General features: G+C 39.3%; 1 protein-coding gene across 2 annotated transcripts in view; it reads right to left on the reverse strand.

Annotated features, from left to right (window-relative positions):
- Positions 1-24,481, reverse strand: part of PLXNA4 (plexin A4) — a 1,110,285-nt gene that overhangs the window by 203,004 nt on the left and 882,800 nt on the right. For both annotated transcript variants that reach the window (XM_069765352.1, XM_069765353.1), the window contains one exon: positions 14,289-14,489. In XM_069765352.1, the coding sequence (XP_069621453.1) occupies positions 14,289-14,489 (201 nt within the window). The remainder of the gene's footprint in view (positions 1-14,288; positions 14,490-24,481) is intronic.

Consider the following 24,481-nt stretch of genomic DNA (forward strand, 5'->3'; position numbering starts at 1 on the left):
CGGGGGCGCCATTTTGCGTATCAAGTATAGGGTGCCAACCTCTGCAGCAAGGTAGGGACAGTATATATTTATATATAGGGTTAGTGGAGGGCAAGTTAGTTTTGGCCTTTATCATTTTTTGCCCTGCATCCCTTATAATCATGTTAATGAATCTGGTTTACACAAAATAAAAAAACATTTTTGTGTGTTTTTAGAGTCTTGGTTTTGTTGATTGTTGCTGTTTGGAGCTCCTGATTAGGAGCAGGTTGACATTTATTAAAGATATCACCCCATCGGGTTCATGCTTTATACCCCTTTTCTCTATAATCACTACGGCACTAATTTCCTGTATTTTGATATTATGTGTTAAGGACTGGCTGCACTCCATACCTATATGGGGATTACTAGGCTGGATCTAGGGTCAGCCGTCAGTGAGCGGGGGCGCCATTTTTGCGTTCAAGATAGGGTGCCAACCTCCGCTGTTAGGAAGGATTTTTAAGGGTCCAATAGGGCCAAATAGGGGTATATAGTTTACCAAAGAGCATCTAATTAATTTGTTTGTAGGCCCTGGTATTGGTGCATTTTTTGTCTTTTTAATATTATTCAATAAAGATTATTAGTTTTAGGTATTAGTATATGTTAGTCTTACCCTTGACATTATTTAACATATCACATCTCAATGTTGCATTTTGGATGTAAGGCCATAATGAAATCACCTAAACAATGACATTCCCATTACCTGTACAATATAAAACAACACGGAAGTGATATGGAATATTTATAAATGGGTTGAATACAAATGATTTTAATAAAAATTTTAGACCAGACAGCAAAAAGCAGTCTTGAAGAATCTCTTTTCCATCACATTCCAATGCCATCTTTGTAGGAAGACTGAGAGATTAAAGAATGTGAGCATTTACTGTGTAGTTTTGTCGGTTCGAAGGGAGCCATACGTAACCTGCTCACAGTTTGATTTCTTGTCTTTAATGCTCACTGAGGCTTACACAGGGAATCTGCCGCCAGCTGCCTCTTTATATTAGCAAATTATTCATGTAACAAAAGGCACTTTTCAGGAGGTACAGCTGTTCAAGATGTTCAGGCAGAACCTCCAGGAGGGAAAGCAGTACAGAGAGAATAACACACAGGTCTGACTTGGGTGCCATCCAAACTCTGAATCTACCTAAGGACCTATATATGTACTAGCAGAAGATTAAGGGTGAGATTATTATTCCTGAGGGTAGTTTCTTTCCACTAACATACGAGTGTAACAAACTGTGCTATACACTGTGTGTAAAGAATTATGTTTCATTAACTCGAAGGCCTGTTGGCTTATGACATATTTTCAAATATAGCAGGAAATCTGTAATGTATCTGTTTCCTTTTATAGGTCTATGATATTTCATTCCAAGCCCTACTTCACTGCCATTACATATCTTAGCTACCTCTTTTGGCAGAACAGTACCTACATTGCTCAATTGTTCTTTAAAGAGGATATCCGGGACTTTACAAAAAAAACAAAAAAGGTTTCTAAGCACTAACAGGCAGGTGACTACAACTTACCTGCCTGTTGTGACCAGCGTCGTTCTTCCCCGACACAGAATGGTCACATACTGCTCCTGCCGGGAATTCCGCAGCGTCTGCTGACGTCATGTCTACAGAGCAGAGGCATCTTTTCCTGTTTGCTCTGTCAAGGGGACATGACTTACAAGGTCATACTGATTGACAGCCGGATCCCTGCTGCCTAATTGGGGTGCCGGCTGTCAATGAAAATTACCGCAGAAGTCCTGCCCTGTCGCATCAGCAGAGGCAGCTGAATCCCTGGCACGAGTGGTCAGTGACAGCTCTGTGTCGGGGAAGAACTGCGCCATGCACAACAGTCAGGCAAATTGTAGTTACCTGCCTGTTAGTGCTTAGATACATGTTTTTTTTTGTAAAGTCCCAGATACCCCCTTTAAATATGTTTTGTGAATCTGAAATAGTATATCTTAGTAAATATTGTTTTGGGGCATGCCAATATGTTTCCCAGGTGCTCCTCCTTCACAGACTGCACAGGTCTCCTGTCTCAAAATGGGACCAGGCTGTCCATGAGTCTCCTCCAATTAAAAAGCAGGTTTCTTACAGTATGTACAGTGAATTTAAACAGGAAGAGGCTGATGGAAAAGTCTAGTCACATGTACAGAAGCAGAACCTTTAATACTTATATATTCGTATTATGTTCCACAAACACAATTGATGGAAGAAAGATAAAGCGGAGAACCACTTTAATCATTTTAAACTCCACCCTGTGTTCTCTATTTATTTTTTTATTGTACAATCAGTAGGTTTTTAAGTCATGTGATATCCTGAAGATGATTATGTGTTGGAATTAATAAAGGATATTCTCTGAAAATGAAAGAGTACCTCCTTAGCCACTCAGTGTTAGGAGATCTGATTTTGACTATAAAGGCACCAAAAATTATGCATATGACTAGTTTTATAAGAGTTACGTCCATATCTATGTTCACTCCCTCTGCTTCTGCTTCTGTCATCATACAGTACCTAACCTTCGTTCTGGGAGATGCGGGGCAACAATGCAGTTCATATGATTCTGACTTGTTTTCTGACTTCTCTGGTTTTGACCTGTCTTGTCTATATCATAAACCTGTCTATATCATGAAAAATAATACTGTTAAAACTGACATACATTCATTCTAGCCAGGGGACTTATATTTTAGAACATCTTTATATGTTATCTTACATTAAATAGGTTGTCCAGTATAATGTGTTGTGGGCAGATCGATTTAAATCTTGGAAATAAGGCTTTCTTCAAATACCTTGCATTTCCAAATGTGCCTGTGAGCATCACTATTACGGTCTGCTCATCCCTATAACGTAACCCCCGACTGCAGCTGCCTATGACGGTGATGTCATGTCAACTTCTACAACTGGAAGCTGACCCGGTATCACCAAAGTGGGACCCAGTCTCCCTGAGTGACTGAGCTGTGGGTGGAGCCTTACTTTCAAGGTTTTTATCGATCTGGCCACTACACATTGTAGTGGACAACCGCTTTAACTTTGTTTTGGAAAATATCATTGGTAGGGATGCCTGACCTAGGGACCCACTAATACATGGATCACAGCTGCTATAAATGGTTCATTGTTCCTTGTTCAGCTTAAACACCCAGACAGATTTTTACAAATAAACTATAATATTTAAAAATGCATAGTGAACACAATTTAAAATGATGAAATTACAAAAAGAATTACCTAAGTTCTGTGTTTTAGGACTACTAGAAAAAGTAAACTAAATTAACCCCTTACCGTCATCGGACGTACTATACCGTCCGATGTCGGCTCCCCTGCTTTGATGCAGGGCTCCGCGGTGAGCCCGCACCAAAGCCGGGACATGTCAGCTGTTTTGAACAGCTGACATGTGCCCGTAATAGGCGCGGGCAGAATCGCGATCTGCTTGCACCTATTAACTAGTTAAATGCCGCTGTCAAACGCAGACAGCGGCATTTAACTACCGCTTCCGGCCGGGTGGCCGGAAATGACGTCATCGCCGACCCCGTCACATGATCGGGGGTCAGCGATGCGTCTCCATTGTAACCATAGAGGTCCTAGAGACCTCTATGGTTACTGAACGCCGGTGGCTGTGAGCGCCACCCTGTGGTCGGCGCTCACAGCACACCTGCAATTCTGCTACATAGCAGCGAACAGCAGATCGCTGCTATGTAGCAGAGCCGATCGTGCTGTGCCTGCTTCTAGCCTCCCATGGAAGCTATTGAAGCATGGCAAAAGTAAAAAAAAAGTTGAAAAAAATGTTAAAAAAATAAAAAAAATATAAAAGTTTAAATCACCCCCCTTTCGCCCCAATCAAAATAAATCATTAAAAAAATATAAAATCTACGCATATTTGGTATCGCCGCGCTCAGAATCGCCCAATCTATCAACTAAAAAAAAGCATTAACCTGATCGCTAAACAATGTAGCGGGAAAAAAATTAGAAACGCCAGAATTACGTTTTTTTGGTCGCCGCGACATTGCATTTAAATGCAATAACGGGCGATCAAAAGAACGTATCTGCACCAAAATGCTATCATTAAAAACGCCATCTCGGCACGCAAAAAATAAGCCCTCAACCGACCCCAGATCATGAAAAATGGAGACGCTACGGGTATCGGAAAATGGCGCAATTTTTTTTTTTTTTTAGCAAAGTTTGGAATTTTTTTTCACCACTTAGGTAAAAAATAACCTAGTCATGTTTGGTGTCTATGAACTCGTACTGACCTGGAGAATCATAATGGCAGGTCAGTTTTAGCATTTAGTGAACCTTTTTTTGCAAGTTCACCGCACTTGGAATTTTTTTCCCATTTTCTAGTACACGACATGGTAAAACCAATGATGTCATTCAAAAGTACAACTCGTCCCGCTAAAAATAAGCCCTCACATGGCCAAATTGACGGAAAAATAAAAAAGTTATGGCTCTGGGAAGGAGGGAAGCGAAAAACGAACACGGAAAAACAAAAAATCCCACGGTCATGAAGGGGTTAATATTGACTCTCGTACTAGTTAGCGTGGTGCTTGAAAATGTGTGATCCAGTCAGAATTTTCCACATTTGTGCTTCAGTTTGACCTAAAACCCTTCATATTTTCAGACAAGTCCGAAAACTAGATAAAGAGAACCAGATTAAAACAAATGAGCAAAAATATTAGACTTTATCATTACCGCATGTAAAATTTTTATTTCAGTAACTGGTGTGACCCCGTTGTGCAGCAATAACTGCATCTAAATGTTTCAAGTAATTGACAAAGCACATTGGCTTGGAGGAAATTTAACCCATAGTTCCCTACAAAATGGATTCAACTCTGTTTTTTTTATTTTACTCACTTATATAATGTCATTAACTCCACAGAGTTTTAGCGAAAGTGAAAATCCTTTAGTTGCTTAGAAGTTACCTTGGGTTTCTTTGTGACCTTGCAGACTTTTAAATACCTTGCTCTTTTAGTAATTTTTATTGGTGAAGTATTCCTGGTTAGGGTAATAATGGTCTTGATTTTTTCCATTTGTATACAATTGGCATCAGCAACTCTTCTTCTGAGCTCCTGAAAAATCTCCTCTGTTCGTGATATCAGAAACGTCTTTAAGTAGAATAGGTTGCCCAAACATACCTGGTTGGTATCCCATTGATTGAAGACACTCTAAGGCCGGCGTCACACACAGCGTAAAACAATACGGTCCGTATATTACGGCCGTAATACGCTGAAAAGTCCCGAAAAAAGTGGTCCGTAGCTCCTCCGTAGGCAGGGTGTGTCAGCGTTTTTTGCGCATGGCATCCTCCGTATGTAATCCGTATGGCATCCGTACTGCGTGGTTTTCTCGCAGGCTAGCAAAACCAACATACCGCTATAGAAGTGATCCATGTGTCCCAAAAAGAAAAGAAAATATATATATACTGTCTATATATATATATATATATATATATATATATATATATATATATATGTATATATATATATATATATATATGTGTCAGTAGACACATATATTAGAGAGAAAAGCCGGTAATTCAGTGCGGTGTACAGTAAAATCACACTGACAGCTTACAGTAGAATAGGTAGAATAAATGTGTACACATAGAATAGGTATATATATATATATGTCAGTGAGACACATATATGTATATATATTAATATTTATTCCAGCGCTAGACAGCTTGAAAGCCGGTAATTCAATTACCGGCTTTTTCCTTCTCCTTCCTAAAACCCGACATGATTTGAGACATGGTTTACATACAGTAAACCATGTCTTCTCTCCATTTTTTTTGCAGATTCCACACTACTAATGTCAGTAGTGTGTATCTGCAAAATTTGGCCGTTCTAGCTCTTAAAATAAAGGGTTAAATGGCAGAAAAAATTGGCGTAGGCTCCCGCGCAATTTTCTCCGCCAGAGTAGTAAAGCCAGTGACTGAGGGCAGATATTAATAGCCTGGAGAGGGTCCATGGTTATTGGCCCCCCCCGGCTAAAAATATCTGCCCCCAGCCACCCCAGAAAAGGCACATCTGGAAGATGCGCCTATTCTGGCACTTGGCCACTCTCTTCCCATTCCCGTGTAGCGGTGGGATATGGGGTAATGAAGGGTTAATGCCACCTTGCTATTGTAAGGTGACATTAAGCCTAATTAATAATGGAGAGGCGTCAATTATGACACCTATCCATTATTAATCCAATACTAGTAAAGGGTTAAATAAAACACAAACACATTTTTTAAAATTATTTTAATGAAATAAAAACAATGGTTGTTGCAGTATTTTATTCAACGCCCAATCCAGTCACTGAAGACCCTCGTTCTGTGAGTAAAAAAAACATAATAAACCAACAATATACTTACCCTCCGCAGATCTGTAACGTCCAACGATGTAAATCCTTCTGAAGGGGTTAAAACATTTTGCAGCAAGGAGCTGTGCTAATGCAGGCTGCTCCTCGCTGCAAAACCCCAGGGAATGAGGCTAAAAATAGATCAATGATCTATATTTAGCTTCATTTGCGGTGAGGCGCCCTCTGCTGGCTGTTCATAGATCGTGGGAAATTACCTAGAAAGCCAGGGAGCTTTCATTTTATTTTAAGAGCTAGAACGGCCAAATTTTGCAGATACACACTACTGACATTAGTAGTGTGGAATCTGCAAAAAAAATGGAGAGAAGACATGGTTTACTGTATGTAAACCATGTCTCAAATCATGTCGGGTTTTAGGAAGGAGAAGGAAAAAGCCGGTAATTGAATTACCGGCTTTCAAGCTGTCTAGCGCTGGAATAAATATTAATATATATACATATATGTGTCTCACTGACATATATATATATATATACCTATTCTATGTGTACACATTTATTCTACCTATTCTACTGTAAGCTGTCAGTGTGATTTTACTGTACACCGCACTGAATTACCGGCTTTTCTCTCTAACAGCGCTGCGTATTTCTCGCAAGTCACACTGCTTGTCCGTGTGTAATCCGTATTTTTCACGCTTCCATAGACTTTCATTGGCGTATTTCTTGCGCAGTACGGTGACAAACGCAGCATGCTGCGATTTTGTACGGCCATAGAAAGCCGTATAATACTGATCAGTAAAATACGGCAAATAGGAGCAGGGGCATAGAGAATAATTGTGCCGTATTTTTTGCGAGTTTTACGGACGTAGATTCTGCGCTCTTACGTCCGTAAAACTCGCATGTGTGACGGCGGCCTAATTCCACCTTTAAATTATCTAATGATTCTAAAGAGTCAGATACCTATGCCCCTCACAGACAAGTGATATTTTATCATTTTCCTCATTAAGATAATGACAAAGTCTAATATTTTTTTGTTTTTGATCAAATTTGTGAAGAAATATGGAACATTTTAAAGAGTTCGCAAACTTTCAAGCACTACTCTATAGTACTATGATCATCTACAATTCATATGGCATCTCATAATATGCTTTATTCTTATTGAATTGCAATGTATTCTAAAAAGTAGTCAAGATTACAGAGTGGAGAATAGCCTTCAGCTGGCATTTGAAATCAGAACAGAAAATTAAATAAAGGTCACCAAGAGATTTTATGATTAGTATACTTTAAATAAATTTTAAAGTTAACACAAAGATAATTTAACCAATTTTATACTGAAATATGTCTTTCTAAATAACATAGTAATGAAACTTATAAATCCTATCCTTTACTTGTTGTCTTTAATTCTCTAAAATGGACTTAGTGATCGTTTCTGTAACGTTAATCAGATAACTTGTTAATGATCTTTACTATTTTGAAGGAAAGGAGCAAAGTGGCTCTCTGTTAAGTAAAGTTATCAAATAGGTCATTCTTCATACACTCCTCAACATTGAAATTACAAAAACAAAAAGGAAAAGTCATGGAATTGTAAAAATCACAGGATCAATAAACATTTTAATGATATACAAATGGTGAAAAAATGTAAATACAGTTTTCAAATCATCTTGATTTATTCAGAATCAAGCAGGAGCTCCATACGCAATTATACACACATTTTTATACCTCGCCATACCATCAATGTGGTTATTAATGGATGACTGATAAATGTTCTGCCACACTAAATACACTTGGGCATCAAGATCTGCTGCTGGCAGCTCCTTTTTCAATTGCTGTCAAATGATGTCTTAGTCGTGCTCAATGAGAGACATTTCTGGAAAAACTGCAGCGAGGGTGTCACACTACCACAGGTTCAATGACTGTAAGGCTATGTGCACACGTTCAGGATTTCTCGCAGAAAATTCCTGAGAAAAAACGGACATTTTCTGCAAGAAATCCGCAAGAAAACCGCATGCGTTTTTGCCGTGGTTTTGACGTGTTTTTGACGCGGTTTTGACGCGGTTTTGACGCGGTTTTGACGCGTTTTTTTTCCGGACACTTCCCAATGCATTTTGTAGTGGGAAATCCGCAAAAAAACGCAAAATTAATGAACATGCTGCATTTTTTTCCGCGATGCGTTTTTTTTGCGGAAAAAAACGCATCATGTGCACAAAACATGCGGAATTCATTCTAAATGATGGGATGCTTATTGTATGCTTTTTTTTGCGGTTTTATAGCGTTTTTATTGGGAAAAACCACAAAAAAACCGCGAAAAAAACACATCGTGTGCACACAGCCTAAAGTTGAGCTGTTAGGATACCTGGAATGAAGACTAGAAGGGTCTAGGTTCTATCCATTATCTCACATGATAACCACAGGACTAGAGACGACGTGACTTATCCTTCATGTTGTTCATGACGTCTCGTTAGATTCCACGAATGGCACATAGTGAACATTAAAAGTGTTCCAGGAGCCAGTTTTCAACAAAACATCGACAGGCCGCATGTTACTCACACTACTTTGAGTAGCAGATAGGGCCTAAACTTGCTACTATGGCCTGCAGTGTCTCTGTACTTGTTTTTTATCGAGCACGTCTGTGGTGTTATTAGTCAGCAAATGCAAAAGCAGCTGCCAGCAGTAGATCTTGCTGCCCAAGTGCATTCGTTATGGAAAAACAATCCTCAGACAACCATTAACCTTACTGTTAGCATGTCAAGGCATGTAAGTGTGTGTATTTCTGCATTTCAGTGTTGAGAAATGTATAAAAGCACTTTAAGATTTTATTGCTAATACTCATCTGTAGTTGAAATGTTGTAAACAATTCTTTTTAATTTGTTATTCACTGAAATAATCAAATAAAATGAATAGATTTGGAGATCATTATTAACCGCCAAGTACCATTTTAATGATCTCTGTATTATACCTATACTCCAGCTGTATGTGTAAACCTCCATTCTTTCATTGTGTGCATCTACTGGACTGGTCTGAGATCACTGTCAATTATTGAAATAGCGCACTTATATCACGCCCACAGCAGTGTAATTCACATCCCAGCTTATGCAGGGAGAAATGGTAGGAGGAAAACAGGAGATTTTCCTCCTCCTTGTACACTTTGGGATGTCAATCATGCCTTTGTGGGTGTTATACCAGCACACTATTGGAATAATTGGCAATGAATTAGTCCAGTCCATGACTCGTATCCAGAGGGAAGAGGGAGGATTAAATAATGACTCTAATAAAACGATGTCCACAAATTATAATTTAAGACAATTTTATAGCGTGTATAAGTCTTAATTCCAAGTAGTCAGTACTTTGCAAGTTTTGATCAATAGAGATGTGTACAGGGAGAAAGGAAGCGGTGAAGCAACAGATGCATTGTAGTCTACACAGTCATCAATAGTTACGCAACTAGTGACTTTGGCCAGAGGGGATGGTGCTGGGCATTTCAGAGTGCTAGATTTCTTTACAATAAACCAATTCTCTGCTTCTATTGGTACTGTTCCCCTTCAGCCTGAGTGGACCCAATGTCAGAGACTTCATTGACTGCACATACTAGGCAAAGTGGGAGGATTGTTACTATTGGGCAGGCATTGAGAATGTATGGGGCAGATACAACTTAGTCTTTAGGGAAAATGAAGTGTGGGACAACTGGCTGGAAGATCAGGATGTAAACAATAACATGCCACAAGGTTGGCTGCATTGGCTGAAGGGGAGATACAAAAAAGTAAATAAAGTTAACAAGTTATTACAGCTTGATCTTATTTTGTGTGCATGTGCCTTTAACGGAAAGCCCCTTTAAGGACATTGCTCATAAAATCCACTAAATGATGATTAGTACTCCAATAAACTTTACAAACTAATCATGTACTTAACAAAACATTGGTAAACATTGATAATCTTCTGCCTTGTCTGGCAATTCTGTTCTGCCCAGAAGCTGCGCTATGAAAACTATGTAATTTGTACTTAATTTTTCAAACCATAAACCCCTATGACTTTCCGCACAATGTTCATATTTCATTAACTTGTAATCTAACAGTGGCTTTTACTTTTTATATTCCCATTTGTATCAGCTCATAAAATTCTACAATTGTTTTTCCACACAGATTATATATTTACAGGAATAAAACACAAACTTTCAAATATTTAACCTAAAGTAAGTCTTATAAAGCGCCATGGAATAAATGGCGCTATAACAATAAATAATAATAATAATATTTAAGAATTGTTAATGAGAACTAAAATAACGAAAGCAATGATGATAGTATTAAAACAGTGCGAATATCTTGAGCTATTATTATAAGGTATGATAGGCATTGTTAAAGGGTGACATGAAACAAGTGTTAAATGGGTTGTCCGGTTAAAAATGTTATAGAGACATACAGTTGCAAAACTATAAACTGGCAATTACCGTTGTTACTCATCCTCCCCGAATATAGCGCTGCCTCTCCACCTTTGCTATAGTCTTTGCTCGTAAGCTACAGTGATGTGATGTCAAGTCTACAGTGCACATCAGCAACTGCTGCAGCCAGTCACTGGACACAGCGCTGATGACATGAGCTATTGAGCAGAGTGATTGGCTGCAGCAATGATGTACATTGTAAATTGACATTACTGCTGACTGGAGCAACAGCAGAGAGGTAGTGTTGGAATAGCAACTGTAATTGTGATTTTATAGGTCTAGTACCAGGGGCATATCGATCATGGCTGCAGAGGGCTCCCAGGCCGGAGGAGGGCCCACAGACGCCAATTTCACCTGGATGTGCATCTTTGGAGGCACCTTCAGATGAAATGTATTGTGACGCAGAGACCCACCAGCTCCCTGCACTGCAATAGATGCTGCTGGACAAGAGGACAGTACCCAGGATAGGGAAAAATGTTATAGCATGGGGCCCCGGATGGGGGGCATTATTACTGAATTGGGTAAAAGATAAGGAATATTATTACAAGAAGGAGCCAGGATGTGGGACATTATTACATGGGGATAACATGTATGTCTTTATAGGTTCTAGAACGCTACAAGTGCACATATATATAACCAACATGCATGTGGGCCCAGGTCCAAATTTTGCACCGAGCCCTTCAGACTCTAGTTACGCCTCTGTCTAGAAACATATAGCCACATGAAATGATAAACCATACAATCGCTTTAATAATATTGCCAAAGAGCATAAATAAAGCTAACTGTGCAGTATAGTGAACAGTATACAATATGCTCAATAAACTGAGGACTGCATAAGCTACAAAGCATATAAAGAACCCACGAGTGAGTGAAATTGAACCCATTAATTGAAAGCTCAACTTTATTATAGCATCTTAAAGAAATTTAAGGGGCTTATCCTTCGGTTATAGCATTGTATTCCTTTGGGTATTACAGTCATGGCCAAAAGTATTGACACCCTTGCAATTCTGTCAGATAATACTCATTTTCTTCCTGAAAATGATTGCAAACACAAATTATTTGGTATTATTATCTTCATTTAATTTGCCTTCAATGAAAAAACACAAAAATAATTGTCCTAAAGCCAAATTGGATATAATTCCACACCAAACATAAAAAGGGGGTGGACAAAATTATTGGCACTGTTCAAAAAATCATGTGATGCTTCTCTAATTTGTGTAATTAACAGCACCTGTAACTTACCTGTGGCACCTAACAGGTGTTGGCAATAACTAAATCACACTTGCAGCCAGTTGACATGGATTAAAGTTGACTCAACCTATGTCCTATGTCCTTATGTGTACCACATTGAGCATGGAGAAAAGGAAGAAGACCAAAGAACTGTCTGAGGACTTGAGAAACCAAATTGTGAAGAAGCATGAGCAATCTCAAGGCTACAAGTCCATCTCCAAAGACCTGAATGTTCCTGTGTCTACCGTGCGCAGTGTCATCAAGAAGTTTAAAGCCCATGGCACTGTGGCTAAACTCCCTAGATGTGGACAGAAAAGAAAAATTGACAAGAGATTTCAACGCAAGATTGTGCGGATGTTGGATAAAGAACCTCGACTAACATCCAAACAAGTTCAAGCTGCCCTGCAGTCTGAGGGTACAACAGTGTCAACCTATACTATCCATCGGCGTCTGAATGAAAAGGGACTGTATGGTAGGAGAACCAGGAAGACCCCACTTCTTACCTCGAGACATAAAAAAGCCAGGCTGGAGTTTGCCAAAACTTACCTAAAAAAGCCTAAAACGTTTTGGAAGAATGTTCTCTGGTCAGATGAGACAAAAGTAAAGCTTTTTGGGCAAAGGCATCAACATAGAGTTTAAAGGAGAAAAAAAGAGGCATTCAAAGAAAAGAACACGTCCCTACAGTCAAACATGGCGGAGGTTCCCTGATGTTTTGGGGTTGCTTTGCTGCCTCTGGCACTGGACTGCTTGACCGTGTGCATGGCATTATGAAGTCTGAAGACTACCAACAAATTTTGCAGCATAATGTAGGGCCCAGTGTGAGAAAGCTGGGTCTCCCTCAGAGGTCATGGGTTTTCCAGCAGGACAATGACCCAAAACACACTTCAAAAAGCACTAGAAAATGGTTTGAGAGAAAGCACTGGAGACTTCTAAGGTGGCCAGCAATGAGTCCAGACCTGAATCGCATAGAACACCTGTGGAGAGATCTAAAAATGGCAGTTTGGAGAAGGCACCCTTCAAATATCTGGGACCTGGAGCAGTTTGCCAAAGAAGAATGGTCTAAAATTCCAGCAGAGCATTGTAAGAAACTCATTGATGGTTACCGGAAGCGGTTGGTCGCAGTTATTTTGGCTAAAGGTTGTGCAACCAAGTATTAGGCTGAGGGTGCCAATACTTTTGTCTGGCCCATATTTGGAGTTTTGTGTGAAATGATCAATGTTTTGCTTTTTGCTTCATTCTCTTTTGTGTTTTTTTCATTTAAGACAAATTAAATGAAGATAATAATACCAAAGAATTTGTGTTTGCAATCATTTTCAGGAAGAAAATGAGTATTATTTAACAGAATTGTAGGGGTGTCAATACTTTTGACCATGTATGTTAATCTCTAGTTCATAACTACGGTACTTGTACACACTAGACAGAATTTATATCAATATGTGAAACAAATCATATTAATATTGTATTGTTATTTCTGTTGCATGTATTAATATTGCCTACGATAATTACTTTCTGAGTGTCTTATAAACATTTAAATGGTTACTGTAATTCCAGCAAACTTTGTATAAGCCAACAGCAGTGGCAAATCTAAGAAACTTTGTACAGATATTAAGACATATGCTTCTTCACTTATGATCTCCTTCTCAACCTCCTATCCTCTTCCCCCATGCCCAGTCTTGATCACATCAAGGTAGTCTCCAGCATAATGAGGTGTCAGGTTATAAAGTATATTAAAGTTTATGGAGAGGGGAGGGAAGGGAAAATGTGAAGAGAACTCAGCACAATGACAGACCAGTCAGACACAGGCAGATCATGCTGCAGCTCGCAACAAATACATTTTACTTCAGTGCTGACTTCACAGCCACAAAGCTTAGTACTGCGCTATACTATATTCTCTGCTTCTGCTGCTTTTGTCTGTATGCTACAGAGAAAGAAGAGCAGGAATCCATTTTTCTGTGTCTGCTGTGTATGGAAGACATCATAGCAGCTAGTCTCCACCTATTAGTCCAGAGAGACCTAAAAATTAGAGATAATCCCGGCAAAGGGTAAAATTACATGACATAAGTGCTACATTGGCCTTAAATTAATGTTATTCCCCAGGTACATACAAGGCAGCTTATTCTGGAAAGTTACCAGAAATAAGAGGTGTGCTTTAAGACTGTAGCATCGAATCAAAACCAAATTTTGATTTTTTTCTTCTTAATTTCACAAAAAATGTATAATAAGAGAAAGCATAACTGATCTACTCTCTAGTAATATTTCTCTACTCTAGTACTGGAACAAATATGAATGAAAAACACAGTGAAGCCCCCTTTCTCCATGATAGTGAAGACACTTACAGAGGTATTTTGGCACTGAACGCTCGAGCTGTTGAACCGTAGTGCAGGGACCCTCTGCTCATTTCCCTGGATGTTCAGGAGGCATTCATAGCCTTTCTGACCTGATTGGGGCTGTGGCAAATTCTTTGCTTTTAAAGTGATGGGTTTTACGATATCAACTGGAATCAGGATCCTTTCAGTGTGAAGAAGTTGAGGACATTCCTGGAAAAGAAGGAAAGTATAATGTAGTACATTTTCTGATTAATCGATAACCACTTCATTCTATGTACTATATACCATAAAAGACTAATGAAGCAAGAGGATTCAGCAGATGAGAAAACACTGCAGTTGGCTGATATCCATTGGTCTTCAGAAGTCGTCATTTCCACCAAAAAACACATTGACCATCTTCCACTACATCTTGCTTCCACATAATTTGTCATTGAAATTTCTATCCTGCCAATCTTCATAGTGAATGTCTCTAACATCAAACCCCAAACCATAATAACTACGCCGCTGTATTCAATAGACATATCTGCAACACTATGATTAGAGGTTCATCTGTCATGGAAAACAATTATAGCCAGCAAATCAAGAAGATAATTGGAACTCTCACTGCAACAATTATAACATTTTCACACATGTGCCTGAACCATTCAATGCTCTTTTACCTATGGAAGATGCAATTAAACATTCTAAATTAAACATTATACCGTAGGAGAATGTATTTAACATGAGTTAGCAATACTACCTAGGAATAGCAACGTAAGGGAAAATAGAATTAAGTTATTACAAGCAGGAGTTAATTTTCCACAGAGGAATGTTCATAGGGAAAAATATGTTAAAGGGCTCAGTTTCACAATATAAAAGGCTAAAAATATATTGACTGTCGGAACAGTGAAAGAGAAAAAAATGCATTAATAGTAAACATTGGTTCAATGCAAATCGAATTTGAGTCAAATAGAAAGAAATTTGCATAACCTGGCGAATCCAAACAATTTGTAATTCAATTTATACGCATCTCCAAAAAATGCCGGTTGCTATTTTACACAATTGCAGAAGATTGCATAAGCCTCAGATGGCTTAATTGACCTCAGGCACGACCAGCAGAATTCACAATTATGCCTTGCAGATATTGTATCACATAGTATAGCCCCACCATCGCAAAGTATAATACATCACATAATATAGTACAGGCTTTCATAACATCATAGTCTGTATAAAAGCTGAGGCAGGGAATACAGCACAGCAACCATTATGGAGTAAATCTGTTTACTCAGAGGGTGTTAAGGCTCACAGCTTAGCAATAGAAATATGGAGAAAAATCCCCAAAACTCTGAATTATTACCATCTATTTACCCATAGCCAAATATGTAGAGGTCACTTTGAAATTACTAATGTTGTGTTTCCATTAACGAATTTGAAGCAGGTTGAATAAAGTCCTAGAAGACCACAGAGTGATTTCAAGGCATTGGAGCAATAGTGAATAAATTTTGGAGGAAAAATTCGACAAAGCTGGTGAAGATTCGGTCATCAATGAGTTGGTCATCTGAGTAAAGCAAAAACTTAGGAACGGGGATCATATAGATGGCTATATGCTGACCACAACTCACAGACTGGGTCAGTAGACTCGGGGTCTACTGACCCAAACTCACATCTACTATATAATTGTCTAAGGGTCACTTCCGTCTGTCCTTCTGTCTGTCGCGGATATTTATTGGTCGCAGCCTCTGTCTGTCATGGAAATCCAAGTCGCTGATTGGTCGTGGCAAAACGCCCACGACAATTGCCACAACCAATCAGCGACTGGCACAGTCTGGCAGCAAAATGGCCGCTTCTTCCTCCCCGCAGTCAGTGCCCGCTCCATACTCCCCTCCAGTCAGCCCTCACACAGGGTTAACGGCAGCGATAATGGACAGTGTTATGGCGTGGTGTAACGCACTCCATTAACGCAGCTATTAACCCTGTGTGACCAATTTTTTACTATTGATGATGCGTATACAGCATCAATAGTAAAAAGATCCAATGTTACAAATAATAACAATTAAAAAAAAGGTTATTCTCACCATCCAACGTGGCGCGCTGTCCTCGGCAGTGCAAGCGGCAGGTTCCGGTGCCAAGGATGCTACGCGAGAAGGACCTTCCATGATGTCACAGTCATGTGACCGCGACGTCATCTCAGGTCCTGCGCTTATACCAACCCTAAGACCGGTAGCTGCCGTGTGCACCGCACACAGGCGCCAGGACTACAAGGGGCCCTCGGTAGGTGAGTATATGTTTATTTTTTATTTTAAGTCTTTTTAACCTGTTACACACATAGCTGGGCAATATACTATGTGGCTGGGCATTATACTACATGACTGGCCAATATACTACGTGACTGGGCAGTATACTACGTGTCTGTGCTGAATACTACGTGGCTCTGTGCAATATACTATGTGGCTGGGCATTATACTACATGACTGGCCAATATACTACGTGACTGGGCAGTATACTATGTGTCTGTGCTGAATACTACGTGGCTCTGTGCAATATACTATGTGGCTGGGCAATATACTACGTGGCTGGGCAATATACTATGTGACTGGGCAATATACTACGTCACTGGGCAATATACTACATGACTGGGCAATATACTACATGATTGGGCAATATACTACGTGACTGGGCAATATACTATGTGACTGGGCAATATACTACGTGACTGGGCAATATACTACATGGCTGGGTAATATACCATGTGGCTGGGCAATATACTACGTCACTGGGCAATATACTATGTAGATGGGCAATATACTACGTGGCTGGGCAATAAACTACGTGGTTGGGCAATATACTACATGGCTGGGCAATATACTACATGACTGGGCAATATACTACGTGACTGGGCAATATACTACGTGGCTGGGCAATATACTATTTGGCTGGGCAATATACTACGTGGTTGGGCAATATACGTGGACATGCATATTCTAGAATATCCGATGCATTAGAATCGGGCCACCATCTAATACATATACATAAACACTTTATTGAGGAAGATATATCAAAACAGGTGAAAGGGAAAAACAATGCTTATGTGCAGTACAACAAAATGCAGGATGCATGATACAAGCTGATGCTTTAATTAGTATGTATACAGCACTTAGCCATAGGCCATCACATAAGTGCTTTAAAGTTCAGGAGCTCAGAATCAGTATCAAGTGATAGAGAGTCTAACAGTAGGTGGTCCAAACCGATAGTATAGCTAGGTCATGTAAATGCAGACAGGCACATTTAGTATATGGGTATTGGAATTGTTAATGTATACTTGATAGAGACACATGAGAGAATGCAGCACAGCAGCATGTGCGTCCGCGCGATGCACGTTTCGGACCTGCCTTTGTCAGTGGACATACCGAAAGTGTGATTGCAAGGTTTAAAAAGGGCGCTGATCTAATTGTGTGCGGGTCGGAAGTGACGCCTGCGTTGCTGTGGCAGCCACTATGCCGGTCGGTATTACATTATGCTGCTCTCATAGGAGTAGCAAAAATGTGATGATAAATTCCCTTAAATTTTTACCTTTCAAAAGGAGAGTCATAAGTAGTAGAAATTCACCGCACACTCTAAAACGTTGGTTTGCAGACGTGTATTTACACTTTTATTCCAAAAGTTGTTTCAGACAGAAAAATCAACCACAAGCAGTGTAAGGATAAAGTAAGATACAACAACCCAACGTTTCGACCCTCCTGGGTCTTAGTCATGGGGTTACTAGTGAAGACAAAAAGACAAAGTATAAGACACTGAACCATATATACATTAAACTGTATACCGAAACTGTAATGGATAATGGGGATATTATATTATACTATTGTACTAGTACCATTCCATGTAGCTACCCTCTTCCCATACTTGGTTATTTTATTTGCTTACCTCCCTGATAATATCCCCATTATCCATTACAGTTTCGGTTACCCTAAGTCTAAGGGTCCTACATCTTCTACCTTCTATTTTGGCATCTCCTACCAAGGTAATACTGGCCTGTCATATGTCTTTCTACTACATTACATCGTATCTCATTCTGGTATAATGCTACTACTAGTACTGGCAGCCCAGTCTCTCTTTGATGCAATTCTACTATTGTTGGGAATCATACTTATGCTACCATGCTAAATCCTATTGCCGTTTATTCCTTTGTACATATTGTATATAATGTATATATGGTTCAGTGTCTTATACTTTGTCTTTTTGTCTTCACTAGTAACCCCATGACTAAGACCCAGGAGGGTCGAAACGTTGGGTTGTTGTATCTTACTTTATCCTTACACTGCTTGTGGTTGATTTTTCTGTCTGAAACAACTTTTGGAATAAAAGTGTAAATACACGTCTGCAAACCAACGTTTTAGAGTGTGCGGTGAATTTCTACTACTTAGCTTTGGGGCCATCAAGGTCCGTTACGCCAGCACCTCGTATTCTAGACCTGAGTGCACACCATTTTTTCCTCTAAAAGGAGAGTCATAAGCAGCTTCCAAACACTTCTAGTACCTTTATCTTATCATACCCTCTAGACCTCCATAGATATTAGTTGTTGGCAGAATCGGGACAAAACAAAGAAATTGCTTGGCACTAGTAAAAATAGCTCAAAATCTAAAAGTACCATATAAAACTACACTTTCTTTGGTGTCATTGACTTGCTGGTTCAACAAACACATAATAAGCAAGTCAGGATAAACGTTAGTATTCATGTCACAAACGAAACGAGATACCAACTAGTAAACCAAGTTTATCTGAATGTCAGAGGACTTTATATTGGCAAGCCGTGAAGCCTAATGAATTTGCACATTAGCCGTATATTCTTACCTTGTACCCCTATAACTTTTCAATTTAAATGTAATTCTCGAGCTCACAGCTTGTGAGTGCACATTGTGATCTGGCTCCTTCTAAACATTATTTAATTTGCTTGAAATGTAGCTCTTTGTTGATATGTTCTAACAGAAGTCTGTGATATTGAACCAACCTGGTCTTGTATCCTCTGAGAGCAATTTAAGGGAAAGAAATAGAAAGCTGGCAGGAAGTCAGGTGATGGCCAAGCTCTCAGTCATGATTAGAGCTCAATATTCCTTGAGTAAAAGCTTTTTTTCCTACAAGGCTTTGCTCTCCTTTATTGATGGATCCTTTGAGCCAATTCTTTAAACTTAAGCAAAAAAAGGTGACTTTTTTCTCAACCTTTGAAATAAAAAAAATCATAAACTGCAAAGAAATCCATTTTCTTAAAGGCAATTTTAAGAACTAAGCAGGTACCAATTACTGTAGTAGCGTTTTCGTAAAAAAAAAAATCTTTTCCTGTAGGTAATAGTCAACATTACCAATCACAAGCTGTAAACTTAAAAAGGACTATTATCTATTTGTGAGGCTATGGCAATCCAATGTACAGTGGAAGTGTTAGTTTCGTTATTTTACATGATTGTGCTCCCATTCTTTTTCATACAGCTATTCTTGACTGCATGGAAGGCATCTACATTTAAGACATAAAGTCAGAGATTGTATTTAGGATTATAATTGTATTTTACTATTAGGTCTGGAATGATCATGATGTGTCACACTTAGTCACTATGAAATGGCGACTTTGCAATTAATTCACTAGACACTGGACACAACTAAATTTACCGGTAAATATCACACTGGATTTTTAAAGAATTGGACATAGTGTAATATTACGTCCTATATTAGTGTGATATATAGGGATAGCTAGTCTGCATTATGAGTTTAACAACTTAAAGGGTAAAATATGAATTATTTTAATTCTGTATTCATAATATGAATTTTAAACTAATATATGGTAATTAAAAATACATTTAATTGACCTGTTCTAGAAGAATTCTATCTAGTGGAGCTCTGCCCTTTAAGTATATAATTATAGCCCAGGTCAAAGTAATCTACTGCAGTCCATATACATATATATATATATATATATATATATATACAGTTAGGTCCATATATATTTGGACAGAGACAACATTTTTCTAATTTTGGTTATAGACATTACCACAATGAATTTTAAACAAAACAATTCAGATGCAGTTGAAGATCAGACTTTCAGCTTTCATTTGAGGGTATCCACATTAAAATTGGATGAAGGGTTTAGGAGTTTCAGCTCCTTAACATGTGCCACCCTGTTTTTAAAGGGACCAAAAGTAATTGGACAATTGACTCCAAGGCTATTTCATGGACAGGTGTGGGCAATCCCTTCGCTATGTCATTCTCAATTAAGCAGATAAAAGGCCTGGAGTTGATTTGAGGTGTGGTGCTTGCATTTGGAAGGTTTTGCAGAAAAGTAAACATGCGGTCAAAGGAGCCCTCCATGCAGGTGAAACAAGCAATCCTTACGCTCCAAAAAAACAGATAAAATCCTTCTGAGAAATTGCTACAATATTAGGAGTGGCAAAATCTACAGTTTGGTACATCCTGAGAAAGAAAGAAAGCACTGGTGAACTCATCAATGCAAAAAGACCTGGGCGCCCACGGAAGACAACAGTGGTGGATGATCACAGAATAATCTCCATGGTGAAGAGAAACCCCTTCACAACAGCCAACCAAGTGAACAACACTCTCCAGGAAGTAGGCGTATCAATATCCAAATCTACCATAAAGAGAAGACTGCATGAAAGTAAATACAGAGGGTTCACTGCACGGTGCAAGCCACTCATAAGCATCAAGAATAAAAGGCTAGCCTGGACTTTGCTAAAAAACATCTAAAAAAGCCAGCACAGTTCTGGGAGAACATTCTTTGGACAGATGAAGCCAAGATCAACCTCTACCAGAATGATGGAAAGAGAAAAGTATGGCGAAGGCGTGGTACAGTTCATGATCCAAAGCATACCACATCATCTGTAAAACACGGCGGAGGCAGTGTGATGGCTTGGGCATGCATGGCTGCCAGTGGCACTGGGTCACTAGTGTTTATTGATGATGTGACACAGGACAGAAGCAGCCGAATGAATTCTGAGGTATTCAGAGCCATACTGTGTGCTCAGATCCAGCCAAATGCAGCCAAACTGATTGGTCGTCGTTTCATACTACAGATGGACAATGACCTAAAACATAAAGTCAAAGCAACCCAGGAGTTTATTAAAGCAAAGAAGTTGAATATTGTTGAATGGCCAAGTCAGTCACCTGATCTTAACCCAATTGAGCATGCATTTCACTTGTTAAAGACTAAACTTCAGACAGAAAGGCCCACAAACAAACAGCAACTGAAAACCACCACAGTGAAGGCCTGGCAGAGCATCAAAAAGGAGGAAACACAGCGTCTGGTGATGTCCATGAGTTGAAGACTTCAGGCAGTCATTGCCAACAAAGGGTTTTCAACCAAGTACTAAATATTAACATTTTATTTAAAATTATTGAATCTGTCCGATTACTTTTGGTCCTTTTAAAAACAGGGTGGCACATGTTAAGGAGCTGAAACTCCTAAACCCTTCATCATATTTTAATGTGGATACCCTCAAATGAAAGCTGAAAGTCTGAACTTCAACTGCACCGGAATTGTTTTGTTTAAAATTCATTGTGGTAATGTTTATAACCAAAATTAGAAAAATGTTGTCTCTGTCCAAATATATATGGACCTAACTGTATATATCTTTACTATGAGTTATTTCGGGTTATACTGGCTTTTTCAGGTGCTTAATTAATTTTTTGATTGTTCTGTCTTTTCTATATTTTGAAGTCTGAGAAGCTGTAAAAAACATACTTGTAATAATTAGTGATGAGTGAGTGTGCTCATTACTCGGGTTTTCCGAGTATGCTCGGGAGTTCTCCTAGAATCTTGGGGGTGCTCGTAGATTATGTTTGAGTCCCTGCAGCTGCATGATTTGCGGCTGCTGGACAGCCTGAATACATGTGGGAATTCCTTAACAATCAGACAATCCCTGCATATGTTCAGGCTGTCTAGCAGCCACAAATCATGCGGCTGTGGCGACACAAACATAATCTAGGCCATCACACAGACAGATGGGTATGTCACCAATGTAGCTAAATAAACTAAAACCGGTAAGCTGCATTGGACTGTCAGCAGTAATGTGGCAGGGATTTTATGTAAGGCAATGGTTCTTCAGACTTTTTTTGTAATCTCCGAAACCTCACATATTTTACTTTTCATACCAAGTCCTCGTGGTGTCACAAATACATTTTGCTATCATTTTTATTGGGCTCTGATGATGGTAGATTTTATAACTAACATTACAATACAACCTTTAAAATCTTTGGAGCATAACATTTTTACAAGTGACCATAGCGTTTTACCCGTACTCTTTTCTAAGGATTAGGCTTGAATCAGAATTTTTATTTGATACGATATAAATGCTTTTAAAATATTACAAAATTCAATAGTGCAAAATGCATCAGCTATGACAGCAGAAATACAAAGCTACTGTAGCCATGTGCATAAGAACTTCCGTCATAGTTAACTACTGCATATATTTTATTGTAATCCTTATAATATGGTGACTAATGTGTTGCTATTTACATACAGTGGGGCAAAAAAGTATTTAGTCAGTCAGCAATAGTGCAAGTTCCACCACTTAAAAAGATGAGAGGCGTCTGTAATTTACATCATAGGTAGACCTCAACTATGGGAGACAAACTGAGAAAAAAAAATCCAGAAAATCACATTGTCTGTTTTTTTAACATTTTATTTGCATATTATGGTGGAAAATAAGTATTTGGTCAGAAACAAAATTTAATCTCAATACTTTGTAATATATCCTTTGTTGGCAATGACAGAGGTCAAATGTTTTCTGTAAGTCTTCACAAGGTTGCCACACACTGTTGTTGGTATGTTGGCCCATTCCTCCATGCAGATCTCCTCTAGAGCAGTGATGTTTTTGGCTTTTCGCTTGGCAACACGGACTTTCAACTCCCTCCAAAGGTTTTCTATAGGGTTGAGATCTGGAGACTGGCTAGGCCACTCCAGGACCTTGAAATGCTTCTTACGAAGCCACTCCTTCGTTGCCCTGGCGGTGTGCTTTGGATCATTGTCATGTTGAAAGACCCAGCCACGTTTCATCTTCAATGCCCTTGCTGATGGAAGGAGGTTTGCACTCAAAATCTCACGATACATGGCCCCATTCATTCTTTCATGTACCTGGATCAGTCGTCCTGGCCCCTTTGCAGAGAAACAGCCCCAAAGCATGATGTTTCCACCACCATGCTTTACAGTAGGTATGGTGTTTGATGGATGCAACTCAGTATTCTTTTTCCTCCAAACACGACAAGTTGTGTTTCTACCAAACAGTTCCAGTTTGGTTTCATCAGACCATAGGACATTCTCCCAAAACTCCTCTGGATCATCCAAATGCTCTCTAGCAAACTTCAGACGGGCCCGGACATGTACTGGCTTAAGCAGTGGGACACGTCTGGCACTGCAGGATCTGAGTCCATGGTGGCGTAGTGTGTTACTTATAGTAGGCCTTGTTACATTGGTCCCAGCTCTCTGCAGTTCATTCACTAGGTCCCCCCGCATGGTTCTGGGATTTTTGCTCACCGTTCTTGTGATCATTCTGACCCCACGGGGTGGGATTTTGCGTGGAGCCCCAGATCGAGGGAGATTATCAGTGGTCTTGTATGTCTTCCATTTTCTAATTATTGCTCCCACTGTTGATTTCTTCACTCCAAGCTGGTTGGCTATTGCAGATTCAGTCTTCCCAGCCTGGTGCAGGGCTACAATTTTGTTTCTGGTGTCCTTTGACAGCTCTTTGGTCTTCACCATAGTGGAGTTTGGAGTCAGACTGTTTGAGGGTGTGCACAGGTGTCTTTTTATACTGATAACAAGTTTAAACAGGTGCCATTACTACAGGTAATGAGTGGAGGAAAGAGGAGACTCTTAAAGAAGAAGTTACAGGTCTGTGAGAGCCAGAAATCTTGATTGTTTGTTTCTGACCAAATACTTATTTTCCACCATAATATGCAAATAAAATGTTAAAAAAACAGACAATGTGATTTTCTGGATTTTTTTTTCTCAGTGTGTCTCCCATAGTTGAGGTCTACCTATGATGTAAATTACAGACGCCTCTCATCTTTTTAAGTGGTGGAACTTGCACTATTGCTGACTGACTAAATACTTTTTTGCCCCACTGTATATGAATTATTAGTTGAGAAATAGCTGAGAACTGATAAAGAAACCAAAGGCTCAGCTCAAGATGTGTCAAGTAGCAGTTCTCCAAGGTCCTATGACCAAG

Source organism: Ranitomeya imitator, chromosome 4 (genome assembly GCF_032444005.1).
Source record: "Ranitomeya imitator isolate aRanImi1 chromosome 4, aRanImi1.pri, whole genome shotgun sequence".
NCBI lineage: Eukaryota > Metazoa > Chordata > Amphibia > Anura > Dendrobatidae > Ranitomeya > Ranitomeya imitator.